This window comes from Nymphalis io, chromosome 14 (genome assembly GCF_905147045.1).
Source record: "Nymphalis io chromosome 14, ilAglIoxx1.1, whole genome shotgun sequence".
Classification (NCBI taxonomy): domain Eukaryota; kingdom Metazoa; phylum Arthropoda; class Insecta; order Lepidoptera; family Nymphalidae; genus Nymphalis; species Nymphalis io.
In genome coordinates this window covers 3,064,058-3,089,748 of record NC_065901.1, presented here as the reverse complement: position 1 = coordinate 3,089,748, position 25,691 = coordinate 3,064,058, and the positions used below count along the sequence as shown (strand labels likewise).

At 31.9% G+C, this 25,691-nt stretch overlaps 1 protein-coding gene across 1 annotated transcript; it reads left to right on the top strand.

Moving 5' to 3' along the window:
• On the top strand, positions 1–24,728 carry LOC126773485 (neuroendocrine convertase 1-like). The gene is made up of 16 exons (XM_050494438.1): positions 1–34; positions 3,702–3,832; positions 16,042–16,143; positions 17,459–17,647; positions 17,835–17,981; positions 19,670–19,771; positions 20,091–20,208; positions 21,226–21,344; positions 21,423–21,502; positions 22,036–22,168; positions 22,307–22,407; positions 22,641–22,733; positions 22,815–22,937; positions 23,562–23,725; positions 24,042–24,175; positions 24,277–24,728. Exons 1-16 carry the CDS (start codon positions 1–3, stop codon positions 24,556–24,558), a joined length of 2,052 nt encoding a protein of 683 aa, XP_050350395.1. The 3' UTR covers positions 24,559–24,728.
• Positions 24,729–25,691: the final 963 nt, after the last annotated feature.

Sequence of the window (25,691 nt, the reverse complement as noted above, 5' to 3'; positions counted from 1 at the left end):
ATGGTGAATACGATACATAAAACTCAGTTGAAACGTAACTGGGGACCCATTCTACTAATTTTGTAACGGTAACAATACCAAGTCTCTCCTTTTTTCGCTGGAGAAACGCTTTACCCTATATGTTTGTGGGGCTCACCGGTATCCGAGGCGCCAAGAGCGCCCTGGACATCGGAATATTCTCTAAAAAACCAGCGGTACCCTTACCGTCTTAACGAGGATCGCCATGGGGTCGTTTGCGCATGCTGCCGTGACGCTCCGACGGATACCAAGAATTTTAATTGGATCGTAGTGTTAATAGAATAGGAAAACAGCTAAACATCAACGATTTCGTGTCGATTGGATAGCGATAAGAATTGAACCCCTTTTTTTAACGCTGGTAAAACGCGTTACGCGTTGGTATGTGGGGCTCGCCGGTGTCCAAGGCGCCGAGTGCGCCCCGGATATCGGAATACCCTCTAAAAAACCAGCGGTACCCTTTCCGTCTTAGAGAGGAACGCCACGAGATCGCTTTCGCATGCTGCCGTGAGAATTGAACCCCTGATATGGCCTAAAAATAACTTAAATATTTTCTGTTAGCTATTGTACACATAGTATAATAACGTCAGTTAAGTTTTTTTTTAATATTTTGCAAAATAAGAACAAATATCCTTGTTGTAAATATTTCCTGGTCACATTAATGTATGAGATGGTTTGTTTACACTTGATCGATGCGCGCTCACGGCCGCTCTCCGGCCCACTGACATACTGGAGGCTGCAATCCAATAAAATATTCTATCTTCCGCAATTACAATGAGCACTTTTGCAGATCAAATTAATGAAATGAAATGAAAAAAATGAATGAAATGTATGAGTAAGCAATTCTTATATATAAATTTATGACGTAAATAGATATTAATTTCGTGTATCTCGGACACGGCTTTAACGTTTTGTTTGAAGTTTGTATTTAGATAAGTTTTTGCTTATTAAGTTTGTCAGTACGTGTCCTTTCGAAAAAAACGCATTTTTCTTAATAATATATTTTTTTTTTATAATTATTTATTAGAGTAGAGTGAAGCTGGGTGGCCCAGGTACTAATTATTATTAAATGTCTAAAATATATAATACATTATTTAAAAGTTTCTTACTTTTAAATAATGTATATTTAGAAAGCAATTACGTTAACTGAAACGATTCATTTAAATAACGATTAACAAATACTTTAAAGCCTACATGTTTTGAAATAAGAATAAATATGTAAATATGTTGTCCGTAATTATTATGTTATAGCAGAGTTATTTTCTTTATTTAAGAATTTTTTGAGAAACGTATTTAATTGAAATAAAATGATAATTATAAGAAATGTTGTATGAACAACATTTGTTATAAAAATGTCGCTAATATTGTTTGTAAAGTAACGCCATCTTCATTTGAGTTCGAGTACTAGATATTTGAAGCTAAGCAATCCTTTTTGCTATCGATAGATGGCGATTAAAGCAAAATGTAATTATTAAAATAAAACTTCTTTGTAGAGTTGCAATAAATATTCGGTTAAAAGTGACTGTGAATGTCCCATTGCAGGGCTAAGGCCGTCTCTCCTTGTTTTTTAAGAGGCTCTACAATGGGCTCACCTGCACGACCGACTTAACTAATAAGAGAAGTATCCAGCGACCCGTGTAATATGTATAGCTTCAGTTATTCGACAGTACTATTAAGCATAATTCTGCAATCCCCTCTGCATCACTTAACGGCTGAACAGTTTTTGATAAAATTAGTATGTCAGGGTCTTAAATCTTGGAATAAACACAAACGATACTTTTTATTCCATGTCGCGAGGCCGTCAAATTTAAGAAAACGACTATAAATGTTCCATTGCTGGGCATCCTCTCCTTTTGAGGAGTTTTGGAGCTTATTCCGCGACGCAGTTCAATTGCAGGTTAGATACACATATGGCCTATATCATTCGACGCGTCTTTCTTTTAAACGCATGAAAATTCAGAGGTGCAATTTTAATATTTACATAGTCGAACTACTGACCGTCTTGGATAATTTTTTTCTAATTATAAAACACTCAGTTATACTTATAGTTTAACTAACTAAAATTGGAAAGGATATATATATTTTTAAACGTTTTTTTATGTTAAAGGGGGCAAACGAGCAGGAGGCTCACCTGATGGAAAGTAGCTACCACTGCCCAGGACACCTACAACACCGAAGGGCTTACAGGTGCGTTGCCGACCTTTTAGGAATGGAAATTTTAAATTCTAAATTAATTTATATATATAGTGTTCTAATTCCATATATAATAAATATAGAAATCCAATCCAGGGGTTTGAAAATATTTAATACCTAGTTAATTTTCATTTAAGTTAAAATATATGAGTTTGTTTGTTTGTTATGCTTATTATAAAAAAGTCGAGATGGCCTAGTGGTTAGAACGCCTGAATCTTAACCGACGATCGTGGGTTCAAACCCGGGCAAGCACCACTGAATTTTCATGTGCTTAATTTGAGGAAACCTACATGTTTCTAATTTCTTTGAAATTATGCCACACGTGAATTCTACCAATCAGCATTGGAGCAGCGTGGTGGAATAAGGTCCAAACCTTCTCCTCAAAAGGGAGAGGAGCCCAATGGGACATTAACAGACTGTTACTGATTATGCCTTTACGGCTTAACTATTTCACCAATCATCATGAACTTTTGCATACATGTTATCAGGGTTACAGAAAAAGTCATAGGGTAAACTAACACCTCCTCCTCTACAAAAGCCGCGGCTGGAAACTAATTCTCAATAAAATAACTAGCCGAAATATGACAATTATAACTTGAATTACATTGAATATACAGAATAAATATTAAGCATGAAAATAAATGACTAAAAAAAGAGATTTCTATATATATTATAAAGAAATTTTCACGATTAAAAAAATATTTAATTAATGTCTCAACTCTTTCTTTGAGCTGAAGGTACGAGCTTAGTCTTCCACGCTGCTTCAAAGCGGGTATGTGGATACATTTACAAATTTTGCTTGAGATTTTAAAGGGCTTTGTGCAAACCCGTCTGGGTAGTAACCACCGTTGTTGTGTTCCAGTTTGAAGATTGAATCAGCCAGTGTTAATATATACAAAAGGGACGTAACATCTCAGTTCACAAGATTGGTGGCGCATTGGCGATAAGGGACAGTTAAAATTTCTTGCTATGCTGATGTCTGTAATGATGGTGACCACTTACCATCATCCACCATACTTTCTGTTATCTTGACATCAAAGCTCCAGTATTATACACACAAACATTTGTCATACCTCTCAATTTGTATTTACTATAGTTACATTAAAATATCATCGTTTATATCGCTGCACGTAAAGTAAATTACAAGCAAATTTATCTCGATAATTAAACTAGAAATCCTAATCTATTTTATTAAAATAAATAGTCAGCTAAATTATGAAGATTGATGATCTGATAATATATTTAAGCTTTATAGTGTTTGTTGTTAACGAAAACGTCCATTCATACGCTTCACTTGACCGCGTCGCATCGCGTCCATTGTTAAAAACCGTTCTCTGGAAATAAAACTATTTCTGAACAAATTCTTTGTAATCATAAATATCATTAAGATAAGTGCTACAAATTAACAATAATGTTAATTTTACGTATTTTATTATATTTATTCATATTACCGTTCATCGTTTCGTCTTCGAAATCGAAATCTTCGTTACCAGGATATCATAACTTGCACGATGGCAAAGAATCTTCTGAGAACTTCGTCAATGAATGGACAGTGGAAGTGGAAGGTGGTGAAGAGGTCGCTCAGCTGGTCGCAATGGAACTGGGATACGAATATGCTGGCCCGGTATGTGAAATTGTTATTCTTTGTAATAGTGGCTGTTAAAAAATGTCTCCGTATTGATAATTATGAATAGTTTCATTAATGTAGACCCCAGAAATAGAGCTGTTATATATCTGTTTTGAAAAGCACGGAAATTCAGGTGTTTGTTTTTGTAGTAATTAATGTTATAATCTTTTTATCTGGCCAATGAAAAATCTATATAAATATATGTAAATATAAGCAAATTTCATAAAAAATGTAGTGAAAATAACAATAATTATTCATAATAAAATAGAAAAATATTATTAATACATGAAAAATATTGTTATATATATATGTGTTTAATACTCGGTTTTATACTGTTAACATTCTGCAAGTTATAATTTAAGCATTTCTTAAAAATCCTTGTATAAGTCCGCCAGTTACTCGACAACATATTGCATTGAATCTTATCTAAGACGTTCGGCATAGTTTTCGAATAAAAAAATATTCTTTGTTGTTCCGTATAAAATATGAGCTTATCTCGTCATTATCAAAACGTTACATTGTAAAGTTGTTGAGGGTTTATATATTTTTTTTCTACTTTTGCTGACAAATAAACGCAACGGAATATATCCAATAAATGTATGCAATAAATAAATACCAGAACAACACAAATTACAACAAAATTATACCCAATTTCTTTACTTATATAAAGAAAAAAATGTTCTAAAAATTCAATGTAATTCAATAAAACAAGGTAATTTTTTATCATTCAGGGTATCAACGTATTTATAAAAACAATGTTTAGGAACGTTTGTGTGCTAAACAATAGGTATTTTAAAACAAACAAAATGTTAAAAAAAAGTTTCGTACGCTTGTTATTTTTAGTTTCGACCTATTTCTATAATCGACTAAACCGATTTTGATTAAATTTGGTATGAAGCAAGTTTGAAACCCAAGGAAGGATATAGGTTTTTTTATACCTAACATCTGCCCCCTCCTTTTTTATAGAATAGAAAGGCGGACGAGCATATGGGCCACCTGATGGTAAGTGCTCACCAAACGCCCTTAGACATTGGCACTGTAAGAAATGTCAACCATCGCTTACATAGCCAATGCGCCACCAACCTTGAGAACTAAGATTTTATGTCCCTTGTCCATTGGCTCCCTCACCCTTCAAACCGCAACACAACAATAACAAGTACTACTGTTTTGCGGTAGAATATCGTGGGTGAGTGGGTGGTACCTACCCAGACGACTTGCACAAAACTCTACCACCAGTAACACGCGGTACCACCTTAACACATGGGTGAAAACTGAACATATTCGTATATAAATACGGGTCTAAACTAGTTTGTAGTTAAATACGTACGACGTGAAGGCATAAACATTAATTTCTAGTTCATCGGCTTGGCTTAATGTTAATTAACTGTTTGGCCTCAACCATTACTACTTAAAAATTAATAGACACGATTGGATATAAACAGTTCCTTGGAACTAAAATATCCTTCTACAAAACATCGTATTTTCCATCCTAACATCCTATCCTAATTTTTTTAAAATCAGTCAAACCAAATTAAATCAAAATCAAACTACTTAATTTAACATAGGAGAATTACACTTACTAATTGATAGTGAAATTACGAGTAAACACTTACCGTTCGGAAAAGAAATATCCTGGTCTGAGTAAAACTGACGAAACTCAGCGGGTTAAATAAATAAATAAATTTTTGACAACTTTACGAGTAAAATTCGCTCACATCGAAACTGGTGATGATGTTCTGCAAGGTGATTTCTAATGTCGTCCCTACTCCTGACACAAGCTGTACGCTTAATTGGAGGTGTTCATAAGAATAATAGTAATTCTTTAAAAACGGGAATTGCTAGTATTCTTTAAAACAAAATGTAATGCAAAGATGAAGGATAGCTTACACAGTTCCAATATCCCGACAAAACGTGCTCTAGGGCATATTAATGGTCTTATAGGATCAATTTTGCTGGCATTGGGTTAATATTATTAAATTATTGTAAATAGCCAACCATTTTATTCCAATGAAAAACAAATTGAAAAGAATATTCTTTTATTATTTTCATAAAGTAGTTAAGTATATTAATATATACATATATAATTTTGCCTTCAAGTTTTAATTTGGAATTTAATGAAATAATCCTACATTAATAACTAAATATAATATTTATTAACACAAGTTTCTAAGTGTCTTATATACATATTAATAATGTTATAGATATATAAAATAATTATATGTATAATGTTAACACGGAAGTTACCTTCCGAAGCCACAACGAAGCGTTTACGAAGCACAAATCAAAATAATACTAATTAATACATATATATATATATATATATATATATATATATATGTAAGGTATGAAATATTAACTATTCCGTACCTCGTCAACGCACCACCAACCTTGGGTACTAAGATGTCCCTTGTTTCTGTAGACTCAGTCACCCTTTAAACCGCAACAGAAAAATACTAAATATTGCTATTTTGTGGTAGAATATCTGATAAATGGGTAGTATCCGTAATTTTCATTATGAAAAAAAAAATCAAATTAACAATTATTGTCTTATGAACTTTTAAATATCTTTTAATATTCATTTAAAACAAATTTTGAATTCATTCACTGTTAGGATACATAAAATTCTTGGAACGACCGATTTGCTTTACTCATTTGTTTTTTAATAACGTAATTGTAATTAGTATGTTCTTTTCTGATAACGGCATATATTTTACTAGAAAATAAATTTTAGAAACGATTGGCTACAGTAGTACCAAGCGCGCCTTCGCCACCCTTAATCCTCCAATCACAGTTGTAATTGGACGCCGAACCTTTCTTAATTCGTGTAATTTAATTTACTTCTAATTGAAAATTTATATTTGTAATTAGAATTTTTTAAATATCAACGCAGTAGGCAAAGTAACAATTTTATTCTTTTGTAGTATTGCTGTTTGGTGGTAGAATATGTGTTAAGTGGGTGTTACCTACCCAGACGGGCTTTTTTTATAGAATAGGAAGGCGGACGAGCATATGGGCCCCTGATGGTAAGTGGTCACCAACGCCCATAGAGATTGGCATTGTAAGAAATGTTAACCATCGCTTACATCACCAATGCGCCACAAACCACAAGGAACTAAGATGTTATGTCTCTTGTGCTTGTAATTACACTGGCTCATTCATCCTTCAAACCGGAATACAACAATACAAAGTACTGCTGTTTTGCAGTAGAATATCTGATGAGTGGGTGGTACCTACCCAAACGAGCTTGCATAAAGCTCTACCACCAGTAAAGCTCTACTTAGCTTGCACAAAGCTCTACTACCAATTAAATTGCTCTATGAATGAGTACTTTATATAATCAGTTTATCAAAAAAGAAAAGTGGCTGAATATTATCACCCACTACACATGATAAATAAACTACGCAGGGTTCAAAAATATGTCGAGATAAATTAAATCAAAGTGATGACGCCGATGTTATTTCGAGTGGATGTCGAGTGCCCGATATTGCTTCCCTTATCAACATTATCTAAATAAATATAAGCTGGATTTTGCCATGAATTGACTGTCTCGTTAGTCCAATGGCTAGCTTATAAGGTCACAGATTCTGTGGTTCCGGGTTCAAGCCCAGGGTCCCGCATATGAAAAGTTTTTGGGTTTTTCTGTCGAGAAATTCTCACTAGCAGCTCGGAATCTGGAAGTTGGCATTGTTAACAATCTCGGAAAGCACGTAAAGCCGTTGTGCAACTGAACTTTCACCAGTTGTGTCTGAGAGGTTGAGGGTTCGATTCCCACCCAGGACAGAGATTTGTGATCATGGCACGTAATTAATTTAAAATAAAAGTTTACAAACTTTTTACCGAAAACTTAAAACTATAAGAACTACTTCACTACTACTACTACTTTTCTTGTCGGTCGTTAGGTGCCATTTTGTTAGATGTGTTAAATAACAGTGAGTCGAAAACGTCTAGACAGACTGATTTAATTAATATTCGATATGTAAATATTTAATTTAATTAATATCGCCATAGATCTCTTAATGACATACTTTGTCGAGCTTTTGCCATAGCATCGATTCCTGCTACTTTGGAACCGAATGGTTTATGCAGAGATGATGGCAAGAGACCCAATGGAGCAATATTAGTGCCATTGTCGATGAGACGTGCTCTTGTGTGGGATGCAACTTGCGTAGATACGCTGGCAGTATCTCATATCAAGAATACGTCTCGTAAAGCAGCCGCTGAAGCTGCTCAAATACTCAAGCGCCCCAAATTTTCAAATATTCATTTTTATCCAACGGATACGAATTTGCGAGGCTGAGTTTTGAAACATTAGGTCGTTTGATACAAAAAAATATCATAAAAGATCTTTTTAAGAAACTGGTCCACACTTCTGGTGACCCAAGAGGTGGCGCTTATTTAGACCAAAGGCTGAGTCTAGCGGTGCAGAGAGACAAAAGTGGCAGCGTCTTAGGTACAATGCCACAGGACAATCTTTTAGACGGCGTGTTTTTGCTATAAATTATACGCCTCCGCCATTATTTGCTTTAAATCTAAAATAATATAAAACAAGTCATCTAAATGATGATTTTGACTTTTGACCGATCATGTGGTCATATTCATACAATATATTAATTGTTTTGTCGAGGCGATTTCAAGCTCTGGCAGATAGATGGCGCTATGGGCAAGTTATTAACAAAGTTAAAAAAATGACATCAAAATATTAATGTTCACAAGATATTAAATGTCGAAATAAAATATAAATCTGATATTATTTTTTATTCATTTATTAATGCGATTGAGTTAGTATAATGAATTAACAGTCAGAAGCATGTGTGTACAACAGATATTATTTATATCAAATTTTAATTTAATGCGTGTTGCTCGTTAAATTCCTTATTTAATATGTTGACATGGAATGAAATAAGCAGGCGCAGGAGTACTAGGACTTATCCATTGCTCTATTAAAGAAAGAAAATCTTTTATTTTCACTGTCTTCTACGAGTAAGTCAGCGTCGACAAACATAATTGTGACAAATACTTCGTGTTACATTTGTCCAAACAATTTGTCTCAATTCGATCTGCCAATCACGAATGACCTTATTTGTAAGTAAATGAGCTTAAAACGATTACAAGGTGCAATTATTATTACTTACTTATACATTTTTTTATTAAGCGAAAAGCATATTTTTTATTGTATTATTAATTCCTGAAAAACTGTTAAGAGACCAAACGTTATTGAAATATTTTTTATTATTAAAATTAAATATAACAAAAACCAAGTATATATTTTAAAAAGTTTAATAGGAAATAAGATAAAAACATATTTTTTTCTTAGTTCTATCAGCTGTGTTGTGAGGTTGCACGATTTGAAAACGCTTAACCATGTCTGTGTTGTTTGCACTAAGCCAGTCAAGGGAGATAGATGTGAGGGGTGGCTAAACCACAAACCACATGTGCCCGACTCATTTTTTATCTGCTATCATTGTACCAGGATTTCATAACGTTTGTGGAGTTGTTTCAATGTCGTTTTTGCGTATTTAGTGTATTCATTTATTCATTGACGTCGACATTAGTCATGCACTCATCGTTTGATTAAATTACATTTAAATAATACATTTTACTTTCGTCAGTAAATTATAACTGGTACAAATAAAACGTTTATAAATTAGTGTATCTAATTACATTAACAATTATTCTTACTTTATGTTTCTAAGTAAAAAGTATTTATTTCATATGAAAAAATAAATAGTATTTCAAGTATAATCACATAAAAGTCACATACAAAAACTTTAAACACGTAAAAGAGACATGTATCTATCTAGACTTGCTTCCGCCCACGTCTTGAAAAAAAAAAAACCTCTTAACGCTTAATTAGATTTGCGTCATAGAGTTCAACGCACAACCGCCAACGTAGATTTATTAATTTTAATTTTATTACCGACTACTAATTTCTATTTATAGTGTAATCCTTTTTTTACATGAATATATAAAAATAACTATAACACATTAAGATAAGATAATGTTTTGTTTTCGTAAATGTTCAATTCATAAAGTTCAATTCATTGCTTGTTCTTTTTTTGAATAATTATCTTTTATATTCTGTTTTAGGTATACAGGTAGGCGTTTAGGTTTTAAAAATCTGGTTTATTTATAATACCTAACCAGTTAAATTTCTAGCAACACGATATTGTAAAAATAAAAACACTTTTCTGAACCCTAGTTTCATTACTCCCAACTAGATGGCGTTGGTTCGCGTCAATCGTTGTGACGTAACTAGAGAAACTCTATTTTCACGAAACTGAATTTCAGGCGGCGCTAACCGTAAATTCAGCGTCGCTTGTACCAGGTTATCATGATAATATAAGAGACTATTTTCAGCGTTACAGCGAGTTGAGCTATTTATGAATGGGGCGGGGCCTATAGTCTATTTCCGTGGATGTTCCCTGTTCATATTTTCGGGTTACACTGTATAAAAATGTCGTTTATATGTCCAGTGATGAGTAAGTTCTTAAACTTATTACGTAAATGAAAATTAATTTTAAATGGATCATCATACCTTATAAGGTTCGAAATATATATTTTAATTGTATCATGTAATACAGAAAACTCAAAACTTTTTGTTTATTTTTTATAATCATATTTATTTTTGAAAAATTATTGTGTTTAACAAATATTTTTACAATAAAAATAAATGCGTTAGAACTAAACACAAAAACAAATCATAACATATTTATTACAAATATATATATTTATTATTAATTCTATGTGTATGAATTATGAATGAAATCAACATATCATAAGATAAAACTCGTTTCGTAAGCACAACAACAAACTTGACTTTTACTAGGTTAACAGAAATCGAGAAATGGTTTACGTATTTTCAAGAAAAAATTCACTTTGTAATAGGCCATCATAAACGTCGACGAACGTTTCTTTACGTTCTGCAAAATATTCGAGCTGCATTTGTAAAATTTGTGGTGGTATTTAGCATTACGAGCAAAACATTTGAGTAAAACTTTAATGATTCAAAAAAGTATTCACTTCTGTCTCGTATAAAGAGCAATGACAACTTTTTTTTTGTATTTAAATCATTATGGACTTTCTTTTACTTAGTTTAATTTTAAATAAAAAATACAAAGAAAAAATAAATGTATATTTTGAATTAAGTGAGATGCAATTGAATAAAGTAATTTTATTTTAAACAACAAGATCAATAATTCTAATATATTTTAACCAACTTAAATTATTTTATCTGATATCGTATATGCTTAGTTTGTATTCATAATTCGTTTCGTGCACAGTGGTGAAGCATTAGGAAACAGACATTCTTTTTAGGTTTTATTTTTATATTTTTTTTTAAATTTTAGTTTGTTGGTTCACATCACAGATATTTCAGCTCACACTCTCTCGTTTACTCTCCACTTAACATGCTCGAACAGGCTGGAGACTTAAACCAAATAAATGTCTTTAAGGAAGTAATTAACATTGTCACTACATTTTACTGAATACTTACATAACAAAAAATATAATACAATCAGTATCGTAAGAGATTTTTTCTTAATAAATAATATGTGACGAATAAATCGCTCTAATGGTTATATTATTATTTTTATGAAACATGTCGATGACTGAGCATATTTAATCTATCGTGGATAAATTTCAAAATTTATAGTTTTTATCCACAGACAGAATTATTGTTTAATAAAGAACTTTCATTTAGCACACGAACGTTCCTTAAATATATTTTTTTATTTAAGAATTGAGTATTTTAGCGTTTAAATTAATTTATAATTATATAATTAATATTTAAGTTTGATAATAGAATTAATATGCTAATTAAAGATACAGATAAAAACTCCTAAAAATATCTGTTTGTAGTAAAAACAGAATGAAAATTAAAAATGGTTTAAGTTTCGCGTGTTTGTTAATATAATGTGTGTACAATACGATAAAGATACGGCGGGGGACTTTCATAATAATTATTAGTAATTATAATTCAATTTTTTTTATTAAAAAATATTTTTGCATGTTTTATTAATGTAGCGTCATGTAAAATAACATTTATGTATGTTTATAAACAATTTAAAATTTTAATATATGATAGCTATTGTATAATTAATAACATTTCGATGGCTTTAAATAAAATTGGCAATTATAAGAAAAAACTTTTGTGCTGACATATATAAAAGCAAAATATATTTTTTTATAGAATAGGAAGGCGGACGAGCATATGGGAGATGGTAAGTGGTCACCAACGCTCTTAGACATTGGCATTGCAGAAATGTCAACCATCGCTTACATAACCAAAGCGCCACCAACCTTGGGAACTAAGATTTTATGTCCCTTGTGCCTGTAATTACACTGGCTCACTCACCCTTCAAACCGGAACAAAACAATATCAAGTATTGCTGTTTAGCGGTAGAATATCTGATGAGTGGGTGGTACCTATCCAGACGAGCTTGCACAAAGCCCTACCACCAGTACACGACCACCACCAAATACCACTCATCACGAGATCTCCTACACTATGGGCCCGATTGACTTGAAATTTGTCACAGTTACTCCTTCCTCGACGTAGACTAGATATTCACTAAGAACAGATTTGTACGAAGCCAGGGCGAGTAGCTATAACATGTATAGTTAATCATAAGGATATGGTTATATCATGAACCTAGGCCTATCATGGCCTAATGGTTAGAACGCGTGAATCTTAACCGATGATCGTGGGTTCAAACCCGGGCAATGAATTTTCATGTGCTTAATTTGTGTTTATAATTCATCTCGTGCTTGACGGTGACGGAAAACATATATTGTGTATTTTACGAACCCGCATGGGAGCAGCGTGATGGAATAAGCTCTAAACCTACTCCTCAAAAAGGGAGAGGAGGCCTTAGCCCAGCAGTGGGAAATTAACAGGCTGTTACTGCATATCATGAACATACATGAGGGTTTTTTATCCGCTTTTTAATTTGAAGACAATTATATTATTGGTTTCTGCCCGCGGCTGCGCCTGTGTCTGAGGGGGGGAGGGATGGCATGTGTTTGGCATATGTCAAAGTAAATAAACTTCATGAACTTCATCAAATGCAATTTCTTTATTTATTATTTGTGTTATTATAAAAAAATAGTTGATTTGTTAGTCTATCTGTGAGTGTATTTAGGTTTGTTTGGTTACGTTATATGAAAAATGAAAATGAAAAAATAGTTTATTCTTTATCAAGTTGTACATAGCAAATAAAGGTTGGGACCCTCTAGTGAGTAAAATATAATACTCGTGACAGAAGGACCCGCTCTTCCATAACATACAATTCTGTCCATGTTCTTAAAAAGAATAAAGAATATCTTACTATATACTAAAACACAATCAGTAGGTAAACTAACATTATATCAAAATGAATTTTACTTGTGTGTTTGTGTGTGTGTGTGTGTGTGTGTGTGTGTGTGTGTGTGTGTGTGTGTGTAGGTGGGTGTATGTGTAGATTACAGTAGATTAGATTATGTTTTATGAAACAGAATTAATTCGGTGTCATCGTATGTTTTTGTTTTTAACCATTCAAATAATTTCTGTTTGACGTTAAAATATTGTTCGGGATATATGTTTAGAATTTTATTAATTTTATTATAAAGGTAGGCAGAACGTGTTATTATATATTATATGGTATGTACAATTGTAAATAAAATAACTTTTTTTTTAAATATATAAATGTGTTCTTCACACACGTCCCAAATTTGGTAAATATATAAGGTTTTTCAAATTGTAATCTAAATATTAAATTAATAATTAAATTATCAATTATTAAAAAAAATGTCCTAAATTCTTAAAATGTCCCAGCATACGTATCTTTCCTAGAATAATATTTATTCTAAATATCAGCTTTAACTATTAACTTTTTTTATATATATAGAATAGGTAGGCGGACGAGCATATGGGCCACATGATATTTTTTTTTTTTTTTTTATAGAATAGGAAGGCGGACGAGCATATGGGCCACCTGATGGTAAGTGGTCACCAACGCTCTTAGACATTGGCATTGTAAGAAATGTCAACCATCGCTTACATATCCAATGCGCCACCAACCTTGGGAACTAAGATTTTATGTCCCTTGTGCCTGTAATTACACTGGCTCACTCACCCTTCAAACCGGAACACAACAATATCAAGTATTGCTGTTTTGCGGTAGAATATCTGATGAGTGGGTGGTACCTACCCAGACGAGCTTGCACAAAGCCCTACCACCAGTAATGTATATGATGTAAGTGGTCACCAACGCCCATAGACATTGGCATTGTAAGAAATGTTAAACATAGAATATCTGATGAGCGGGTGGTACCTAACCAGACGAACTTGCACAAAGCTCTACCAACAGTAAAACTAATAATTTTTGTTAATAGCAAAGCTGCACTTTTGTCTATATAATTCTCAAAGCTCGATTACATTCGGTACATGGATTTGTACGTATTTTTAACTGCATATAAAGCACATAAGTATAAAAAATAAACAGATTGCATATTAAGTAAAATAAAGATTCACCAGTTCTTATTTTTCGTTCTTTTTAACTATTTAAATTCTTAAAGAATCAAGTTTTTTTATTTTATAAATACTATTCATAATTAATTATATTATATAAAGTTCAATTTGTAATTTGAAACCGACTCTAATTATAATATAAATTTTAAAGCAATAATAAGCATAAGTTTCAAAATCAATTTACAATCCTAACTGACCTAATAATATTATAAACATGGCTACAGTTCCGTTTGTATTCGTAGCTAACAACCCTTGCGAACTTCACGTACACCAACCCCATGGACTTACGTGTGTATGCGTGTAGCATGTGTGCGGGGTACCTCTTGTGTCTTTCTGCTTTCCTAGTAGATACGTGACTGTAGTAACTCACATGGCTCCATGGACGTGACACATAGTATCCACACACGTGCGTGGCCCCATTCTGTTTACACACGTCATAACGTAATAAGTGAAGGTTTGTTCAAAATGCGAACAACCAACCACCTTTGGAATTGAGTAATATATGCTAAAATTTGTAATAAAAAAAAATATTATGAAAAGAAGAAAACATATATTAGTTTATTTAATGTCACATTAAAAAAAGATAAATAATAAGTTAACCAAACAGTTGTTAAACTACATTTTAAATGATTGGCTATTGATAACAGTTCGGTTACACACTACATAGCAATCACTTATCTAACGTGTGCACAATTTATAAATTAAATCTTTATGATATGCAACATAAACGGTCGACGCATAACGTTCCACATGTTGGCATGTGTAACTGTTGATATGCTCATACTTCATGCGTTCCTAGTACAAACGTGGGTCGGGGACATCATATGACGCCATCCATTTGAATGTTTGACATGTGACACAAGTCAAAGTACCTTTTTTACCTTAAGTACAACGCGTAATGTGTGTAAAAAAAGTGTAAGTTCGAGAGTATAAATGCGAAAGTGAATTTGTTTGTTACGGTTTTAAGTCTTAATGAACCAACTGATCATCATGAAATTTTGCAAACACGTTGTCGAGTACAGAAAAGGAAAGGGTAAGTGTTGGGCGGGTGGTACCTTACAACTGCCCTCATCCTCACACGCGGGCAAAGTCATGGCGGAAACTAGTTGTTTATACCCGTTTTTAGTGGTATCAATTGATAACGATAGTAATACGATAGATACAATATTTGTTTTCAGTTACTACTATCGTGTTTGCTGTATGTAATGTAATTAAATACTATTATATTAAAATGTTTTTAAAACGTATTTGAAGTGTTGTGTATAAAATTTAAACTAATAATATTTTAATTTGGCTTTTAATTAAATTTATATCGTCGAATAAAATAAATAAATATCTTATTTAAATTTGTCCTTCTTCTTAGTGCTCCGCCTACATACCATTGTTTTCTGCGTTAAATACTAGGGACTAAGTATCACATAAGAGGACATTTTTGTCATGTTGAGGATTATTTGATAATTCCTCCGCCAAAAAACAATTGACTTGATATAATTTATAATATTTTCTTTTTGTATCTAAGACGAAGGTAACGGATTAAAAATACCACTATTAAGGATTTCAAGTGAAATCGTAATAAGTGTAACCGTCCTCCATTTCTCAAAAATTGAGTCGAAAATATTAAGTTTTATTTGTATTTTAATTTTAAAATAACAAACACTAAACAAAAAGTTACTATAATTCACTGAATATTTGTTTTCAGATACTTGACTTCCCTAATTTTTATTCATTTCGTCCATACGAGCGAAGCATACAGCGACGCACCCCTGGTGAGCACACATCCATACTACACAAGGACAGGAGGGTAAGCTAGTTGTGACGCTTCTTAGCTCTTATAACGTCCTGGTAACTTTTAGCTGCAATACACGTGGTGTGTGCGGCCTGGCCTACTTACTTACGGATAGATTGGATAAGCGAGAGATTATTTTGATGGCAATGCCCTTTTTCCATGACTATTATACATACTTTACAAACATACGTACAAGAAAATCGAAGAGTGTTGATTGAATAATAATTATAAGGTAACTTCATATTATGTGAAGAAATATTTTAAATAATAAATAAATTATAATTCAATAAGTTTTTTTTTTTTCATTGGTTCATTGGTTGCCACTTTGATACGAGTATGTTTGCATTAAGTCTGTAAATCCGGGCTATTAAAGAGAGTAGGCTAATTAAGAAATCTAATCAACACATACCATAATTACCCCTTATGATAATGCGTTCTAGATAAGTTACAAGTTTACTTACAGGAAGAGGAATTTTTCGATTTTCTGAATTCGCTTCAAATTTTAGTTGTAATTTGTTATTTATCTTTGTTTTCTCAAATTAAATAGATAATTGACTATGTTTTTCATTTCGCTTCTTGCTGCTCCGTTAATCAACATTCTGAACCGGAGGTAGCATTGCATTCAATTTCAAAAGTGGTTTTTATATAACGTTTTTTACCTTAATATTGATTTTGTTTATAGGCAAAAATTCACTCTTCGTCAACTTTCGTTGTCTGAAGAATATAATAATTATAAAAATCCAAAAGAATATAATATATGACCCACGATGTTATACGTACGTACATTACAATACATGATCATTATTAGTCTAATTCGATAGCGTTAAAGTTAACAGCGCCATCACTAGATGGCGTATACGAAAGCGTTGACGTTAACTGCGATTTCTCTGGAATTCCGATTATTGTCTAGTGACAATAATCTTAATTAAAAAAACTCGCACTACGCTTAAAGAAGTCCCTTTAATGGAAACATAACCTAAACTTTTTTATTTCACTGGGTTCCTGGATGGTTGGAAAACATAATTGGACCCGGTAGGTGTCACTGCTGTCGGTATGTCATCAAGTGAATGGTATGTCTATCTGTTTGACAGGATGACGTCTGCCGGGTCCGCTAGTATACTAAAATATTTTGAACATGTAATGTTATATAGTTCAGTATAATAGCTCCCAATTTAGTCCCATGTCAATTATTATATAGTATTTGATATTCCATGTTATCGCGCTTGAAAGCAAGATTAAATGTATTTTGAGGATTAAAAATATTCGGATTACATATCACCACTTTATTTTGTCTATTAAGACAATAACTAATAAACAGATTTCGATACAGATCCGATGGGCCGAGCAGCTGTATATCAAGAGTAGGTTTAAGCGTTATCCGCTACCCGACCCGGAAAAGAAGTTACATCGGGTAAAAAGAATAGATGAAGGTACCAGGTACTCAGAACCCGATACAGGTGATCTACGTAGACACAATCGCCTTTTCAACGACGAACTGTGGAGCTACGAATGGTATCTGGTATGAACAATATCTCTGAAACACCTATATAAGCAATTTTGATTGAAAAAGATATGCAAGCAAAAATAAAATATTATGCAATGTTTTAATTGAAAATAATAGTAGATTAATTATTACAATTATCATTATATTTTACATCAATTATTACATTATTTCATTAAATATATTTTTCATTTTGATAAAATAGCAAGACACACGAAATGATCCAAGCCTACCTCGACTGGATCTAAATGTTTTGCCTGTTTACGCAATGGGATATAATGGGCACGGCGTGCGCGTCTCTATACTTGACGACGGAGTAGAGCACAATCATACTGATTTACGCGACAACTACGTAAGTTTATGCTATCCTAGTGTTTCGAATAAAGATGGTGGAAGTTTCCGTCGTAAAAAGACGTAACATTAAAAAACAACATTTTTTTTCATTCATAATCGCCCCCCATCATGGTTTTTTTTAAGACAAATTTTAGTTAGATTTTTAATGAATGAATTAATTAATCAATTTACAAATTTGAAAGTGAAAATAATTAATTAGTACATAATCTTAAAATGAAACGCAATAAGATATAATATACATACATTTATACATTTTATAAAATAAATAAGCAATAAAAATAATATATCGATTGCTAAATTATTTTTAATTTTAGGTTATTTTTGGATAAAAGATAATTTGAGAATATGACTTTCTAATCAGACCAAAAAGTCTTCATCGAAGAAGTGTCCCCCCTAATTTTACGCCCTATGATTATCTTCTTCCGTTTATGTTGCCCTAGTGCTCTTTGAGAAGTTGATCCGTGAGTTAAAAATCAACAAAAATCCATAAACTAACTTTGACTTCCTTTGGTTGCTTGTTTGTATTTATTATAAAAAAATAATTTAATCCTAAAACAAATCAAGAAAAAAAAACTGGAGCTTAAGTAGGTATTTGTTTTCTTCGATGGATTTTCTCGTCTAATCAATTTTCATTTTTGATTTCTTGAATTGAACACACTTAACGTCGACGTGACGTATCATTTTTACACGTCATACGTTGTGCCTTGTGAAACAAACAATAAATAATGGATGATAATAAATAGTCTGAGAGGCGGCGTTGAAAATCACTACAATTTCATACTGCTTAACAATTAGTAAAAAAAAAATATACTATCGGGTGAGCTTAAATTTTGGTAGTGGTATAAACATTGCTTTAAAAGCAGGAAAAAAATTGTCGAAAAATTTTAGAACTATGTTTATTACATAAAATAATTAATTATAAACTTAAGTCCGACGAAGATAATAATTAATGAAAACTCATCGTAAAACATTCCGTACACCTGCTAGAACGCATCTTGGTTATCAAGCTTAATTAAGTCGCATATGTAATTATTATGTGCAAAATTTATGAAATAACTCGAGCTATACGTTGTCCAACATTGTAGGAATTTTGGAACATACATCACATCGTATTTGATGGTTTTTGAAGTAATATATTATAAAATAAATATGAACATATTTTCCATATCATTTTAATAATATATATGACCGAAGTATCTAGTATACGCGCCACAAAAAGAGACTACAGAGCGGCAAATAAGGCGGTTGCCGTTACGGTTTGGACTCTGTCTAAAATGTGTTACTTATATCTGCTAACTGCTGCTTTATATCAAATATATTAATAGTTTTTATTTAATTTTTTTATTTTAATAACAATAAACTGTTTAGCATACCTACCACGACCGTGGTGATATATGTCCTTACTTTTGATTTTTAAAATATTACTCAATATAACTTAAGAAAATTATTTTCATAACCTACATAAGACAACGCAATCTCCCAGACTAATATGACTACGTCATGTCGCTATACGTATCGCCAGATTACCTCTTCGGTGTGCCTAAAGTCCTGGTAACTTCGCGGCCGATACAACGATTGGACGCATTGACGCGTCGCTTGTACAAACACATTGCTGAGACTAACGCCATCTAAGTAAAAACGTACGAACTAAATAAAGTAAAGAGAGCTAATCCGTACTATTTTTAGGATCCAGAGATAAGTTGGGATTCTAATGATGGAGATTCCGACCCGTTTCCTAGATATGATGATACAAACAGCAATTCACACGGAACAAGATGCGCTGGGGAGGTAATATAAAATATTATAATTAATGTGGACTCCTGATAAAATGAATATTTCCTTTTAAATAAATACTGATTAGATTAAATATGCGCTTATAATTTGTTTAATAGGTGGGTATTTATTAAAATAAAAATTAGTTATTATAAATTTTGGTACGAATGCTGTAATCAATATGAAAAATATTTCAATTATCTGTTAAATCTTAATCAGTAACACTAAGAGTTTAATTATACCAATAAGTATATACATTTTAATTAAAAGGATATATAAAATAACCATGAGTTGATTTTATGAAAGTATAATGCTGATTTCTTAAATTTTACAGATTGTTATGACCGCTAACAATAAGAAGTGTGGCGTGGGCGTAGCATGGGGGGCAAAAGTAGGAGGAGTTCGGATGCTCGATGGACGAATAACTGATCGCATTGAAGGTGAAGCAATAGGTGAGGACACTCTCAGACTTATGCTTGCCTAGTAGATTTGATCGCCATGTTGAGCTCAAAATGTCATATCTTTGAAGTTTATTTGATGTGTGCTGTTTGTTTATTGTTCGTTCCTTCCTGTCTCTCTTGACTTATCCATCATCTATATCATCGAAATATTTTGAAATAAATATAAAAAACTTTGCTTTTATTCATTCTTACTTTTGTTTTGCCATGCTACTTTTATGTTGTATGTAGTATTTATGAAGAAGTCTTTTTCTAGTAGTTTCCTTGGAGAATTAACATAATTATAATGATTATTTTATTATACGAACAGTTTAAATTTTTGTAACTTTCTATATCCAAAAAATATAAAATCACTTTAATTTTACTAGGTTAGTTTTTTTAACAACTTTAAATTTGAATTTCAACAAAAAGCAACAATGAACTCGTGGCATTTGTTCACTGACGTAACCAAATCATAAATATGCCGCCACCAAGTCGTCACCATAAACGATGAATAAATCTCCTTACCAGTTATGGAGTCCTAGTAGTAAGACTAAATTGTGACGTAACATCAAAACATCGTCAAAGCAAAAAAAAGAGAACGGTTTGTTTCAGAATTTCCATTAAATAATCTTTTAATTAGTTAGGCGGTCCTCCGCCAGTCTGTCTGTCCATCATCATACCCTTTTTGGCATTGTTTATTTAAATATTTGGAAGTTAGGTTCAACGACAAACAGGTTTTTACTATTTTTTTTGTAAAGTTCGATGTTTTAACCTAAATACCGACAAGTAGAAGTGATATTATTTGCTTAATTTCACGTTATTAGCCAATATGTCCAGGTCAAGCAAATATAAAGTAAAACATTTACGCAAACTCGCTATGATGATGATTGATGAGGCTATAGTGCCTCTCTTTACTTGGAATAAGCTTAATATATATGTATGTAACTTCATTATATTTATATTATGCATATAATATGTGATAACAATATATAGATTTGTATAATTATTATATATTTGTATCTGTTTAAGGTTTTGCGTGGGATAAAGTGGATATTTACAGTGCTTCATGGGGACCAAGTGACGATGGGAAAACTGTAGAAGGCCCAGGGCGCCTTGCTATTGAAGCTTTCAAACGCGGTATTGAAAAAGTAAACAACAACATTGCTTATAATTTATACTCAGTGAGTTAGTCTTTTGAAGATTGATTATATTTTTTTTATTTTCAGGGTCGAGGAGGTAAAGGGGCCATTTTTGTGTGGGCTAATGGTAACGGTGGTGGCCATAACGATAACTGCAACTGCGACGGGTAAGTCATAGTTTAGTTATTATTCAAATTTGTTTTATTCATTTTAATACAATGCTCTACTCTTTTGACATTTTAATTTTAGTTATACTTACATTATGAAAAAGGATTGTGATTAGTGGATTGTCTAAATATACATATATACATATAGACAACAATATCAATAAGATTTATAGAAGGTACATTGTTCATAAAATTTTCCAGTTCGCCAGTACTTTAGTAAAAATAAACACATTTTTATAAGAAATATCTTATCCCCTCCCGATTTCAACGGCGTCCTAAGTCGAGGTCCGGCCTCATAGGAGGCACCCTTAGGACGTCCGACTCTCGCCCTCGGTGACGCTGTAGAGGCCACTCTGGCCAACAGCAACTTACATTTCGAAAAAAAAGAAAAAAAGAGAAATATCTTCAGTTTATTTATAAAATTATAATTATTTTCTAACTTTTGATTTCCATGATTTATATATTAAAATCTGTTAACTGTGTTACTGAAAATAGTAATAGAGGAAAAGTCATAGCCTTATTTATTTTTGCAGTTACTCCTCAAGTATCTACACTATTTCCATAGGAAGTGCTTCACAGCAAGGCCTGTTTCCTTGGTATGGCGAGATTTGCTCTTCTACCTTAGCTACTGCATACTCTTCTGGTGCTTATAAAGATCAGAAAATAGTAAGTTGATCTAGAAGACAATTGTGACGTTTGACATTTGTAATAAATACTATTTTAGCATATTGCAATAAACTGCACAATCTATCCTTGTCATGTAACGAAATATATAAATGATAAACAAGGATAGTTATATTTTAGGCAACCACTGACACAAAAGACTCATGCACGCTAGGGCACACAGGCACGTCAGCTGCAGCCCCATTGGCTGCCGGCATTATCGCATTGGCACTACATGCAAAGTAAGTTAATCGCGTCTCTTCGTTGTATTATTTATTCTTTAATGTTTATGGAACCCTGTTATTCTGATTTGTACGGTCTGTTTGTCGCAATATTTCCCTCCCGCTAGAGGGCAAAATGAATTGAAAGTACTTTTTCAACAACAATCATTTGTTTTTTAAATTACAGAAATTACTATATTTTGATTTTCAAATAAGATATAATAAGAAACTTATTTAATTAAACAATATTTCAGTCCAAATTTGACTTGGCGTGATGTTCAACATCTTATTGTATGGACTTCAGAATATGCTCCACTTTCTGAAAACCCTGGTTGGCAAGTTAATGGGTAATAAATATAATTAAATATATTAGTTACTATGGGTATTCAGTTCATAAATAGAAGCTATCTAGTATTTTTATTTTACAGCGTTGGGCTACGATATGATATTCGTTTTGGTTTCGGACTTTTAAACGCTGGTGCTCTTGTCAGTGCTGCTCTAAATTGGACTACAGTCCCAAGCAAACATATATGCCAAATTGAAGCTTCTCCGTGAGTATGATAACTTAATGAAATCTTGATTCATTTTATGTCAAAGTAGATAAATAAATACTGGTTGGTTGGTTAGTTAATAAATAATACAATTATATAAAAACGATGCCACATTGATCTCTTTCTTGCTTATGTGTTCCTAGTAAAAGATTCGTTAAGTTTCGTCTGGCGGAATTCGCATTTCGCAATATCGATCGCGAATTAACTAACCCCTACGTTGTGTACAGTTAAGATGTGCAACATTTTAAATTTTGATGTTAGAAGTGATCGTCATTATCATAAAAACTACGAGCGTGTATTTTTTGTTCGTTTCTGCCAATCTAAGTAATCAAAAGACTCGATTGTAAGGGGGAAGGAACTATATAACTGCATTTGCGAAAAAAAGATACATGATTAAACTTACTGTTTTAATATATGTTTTCTTGGTAACGGAAACGTTTTCATTGTCTATTGAGCGAGAAAAAAGAACAACTAAGAAAGAAGACTTATAAATAAATGTATGTATTTATTTTCACACGCACAATAACCCATCCAGCTTGATTACTTTTTTATATTTTTTTTCTATTTACCTACTTCTATTTCTTATATCTTATTTATTTTTCTTATGTACTTTTGTGATTTTAGGTCAAAAGATTACAAAATTCCAGTGTTATCTCCTACAGAAACTGTAGATATAACTATTGACGTTACTGATTGTTTAGTTAACTATATAGAACATGTCGAATTAGTTGTAAACATTCAATATAGTCGACGTGGTGCAGTGGAAATCTATCTAGTTTCACCACAAGGTATTTTAGTTAAATATGTATGTAAATAAAATCAATGCTTAATAATTTAATCGAAAAAAAAATCGTAAATCGTAAATAAATGTAATAGTTTTGCTGTTTTGTCTCTTTATGTCTTATGAATGCCTGGTCATTTGAAAGAATGTGACATCTGGGAGATGTGGCGTAGCGTTTCCATGACAGCAAAGCGCAGCTGCTTGAGGATGTTTACATTTGTTACATCTTTCTTTATAACTTTTTAGTTTTCCTTATAACTTTTTCTTATAATTTTTTCTTTCATACTAATACATTTTCAATTTAAATTATGCATGTGTTTAAGGTACAAAGGTTCAAATTCTTAGTCCTAGACCAAGAGACACATCCGATGCTGGCTTCGTTAATTGGCCATTGATTTCAGTATTTACTTGGGGAGAGAATGCAAATGGCGTATGGGAAGTCATTATTCAGGACACGGTAAATTCGCATCAGTATTATTTTTGATCGTTAAATAAAACAAATGAAGCTTATGAGAGAGAGAGAGAGAGACATGAATTTATTTAATTATTATTTTCCAGACTAATGAACCAAATACTGGTGAAATAGGACCCATCAGTCTAATAATACACGGTACTTCGGATATGCCAAACCATATGGTAAATGGCCCTAGAAAATATAATAATGAATATCAACAAGAATTTTTAGATAACCTTGACAGTGGTGAGCAATTCAACGACTATGTTGCACCGTTTATACCAGAACATCATAGCACAGAAGAGGTTATTCTTTTAAATGACGTTGATACGCTTAATGAAATTGAAAAAGAACTATTGAGGAATCGTCATCAACTTGAGGTGTGAATAATTTATTACAACAAATATCTAGTACGAGACCAAATAACCTCCTATCAATATCTGTTAACTTAGTGGCATTTTTATTTTATTAGCTATATATTAATTTATATATAATAAATATATATATATATGATAAGCAATGTCAAGCAATATATATTTGACATATTTATAGTAAATAAGCCACATATCATCCGACTCGGTTGTAATATTGTTATTTTATTTATTCTAAACTTGGAAAAACGTGCTTAGTTAAATAGAGATCTAGTCATATAATTTTATTAAAATTTTTATTAAGTTTAGTATGTTAAAAAATAGTTGAGTATTTGTAATCAACATTTATTTACAGATTATTTCTAAAAATGTGTAATGTAAGATATTTTACAACACTATATACGTGTGTCTTGAATTTTAATCTATCAAATCGTGAATGTTTCATCCAATCCAATCAAGATTGATATTTTCGCGTAAATCCGTAAAAACAATCCAACGAAACTTATCTATTTAATTTTTTTTAAAGCAGACATAGCTTATTATTATTAAAGTCGTATTAGAAAAAAACATCAATCATAATGAGAAAAGTAAAACAAACAATAAAATAAAAATTATTTATACTTATTTTATATTTTACATATAACATTGTAACATTTTAAATTCAACTATTATATTATTATCACAAAATAGATGTATTTTCAAAATACAATAAACCACATTCATAATGATCATCATAATTAGATTCTATAATCAAAAATGTTTAATACATTAATATATTTTTAAAAATAAGCTTTTATTTGATTCAAATTCAAGTTCTATTGTTACCAGAATAATAAAATCACGTAAAATATGTACAAATAGTTTTTTAATACTTGTCATAGCTTGTACTATTGAAATTGTGTGTCGTAAGATATAAAAATCTTAAATTCTTAATAAAGTATAGTTTTAATTGCCTCTACTGCTAACAAATGGCTGTTTAATTTCTATCTTGCGATTTGAATTGAAATTTAGACCGTGAAAGTTGGCACATAAATGTATTTAGTTTATTCAGGGAGATTTTTGTACTATCTTTTTGTTGTAACGTGTCGCTAGATGGGGTTGCAACGCATAAACTTCTATACTCTATTCCAATGAAAGTAAGGTTTTGA

What these genes read in the sequence shown, in the direction of transcription:
- LOC126773485 (XM_050494438.1), top strand. Translation starts at nt 1, where the DNA reads ATGGTGAATACGATACATAAAACTCAGTTGAAAC. An exon ending in GATAACTGCAACTGCGACGG is followed by an intron (nt 21,503 to 22,035) that starts GTAAGTCATAGT and finishes TTATTTTTGCAG; the next exon opens with TTACTCCTCAAGTATCTACA. An exon ending in CTTATAAAGATCAGAAAATA is followed by an intron (nt 22,169 to 22,306) that starts GTAAGTTGATCT and finishes GTTATATTTTAG; the next exon opens with GCAACCACTGACACAAAAGA.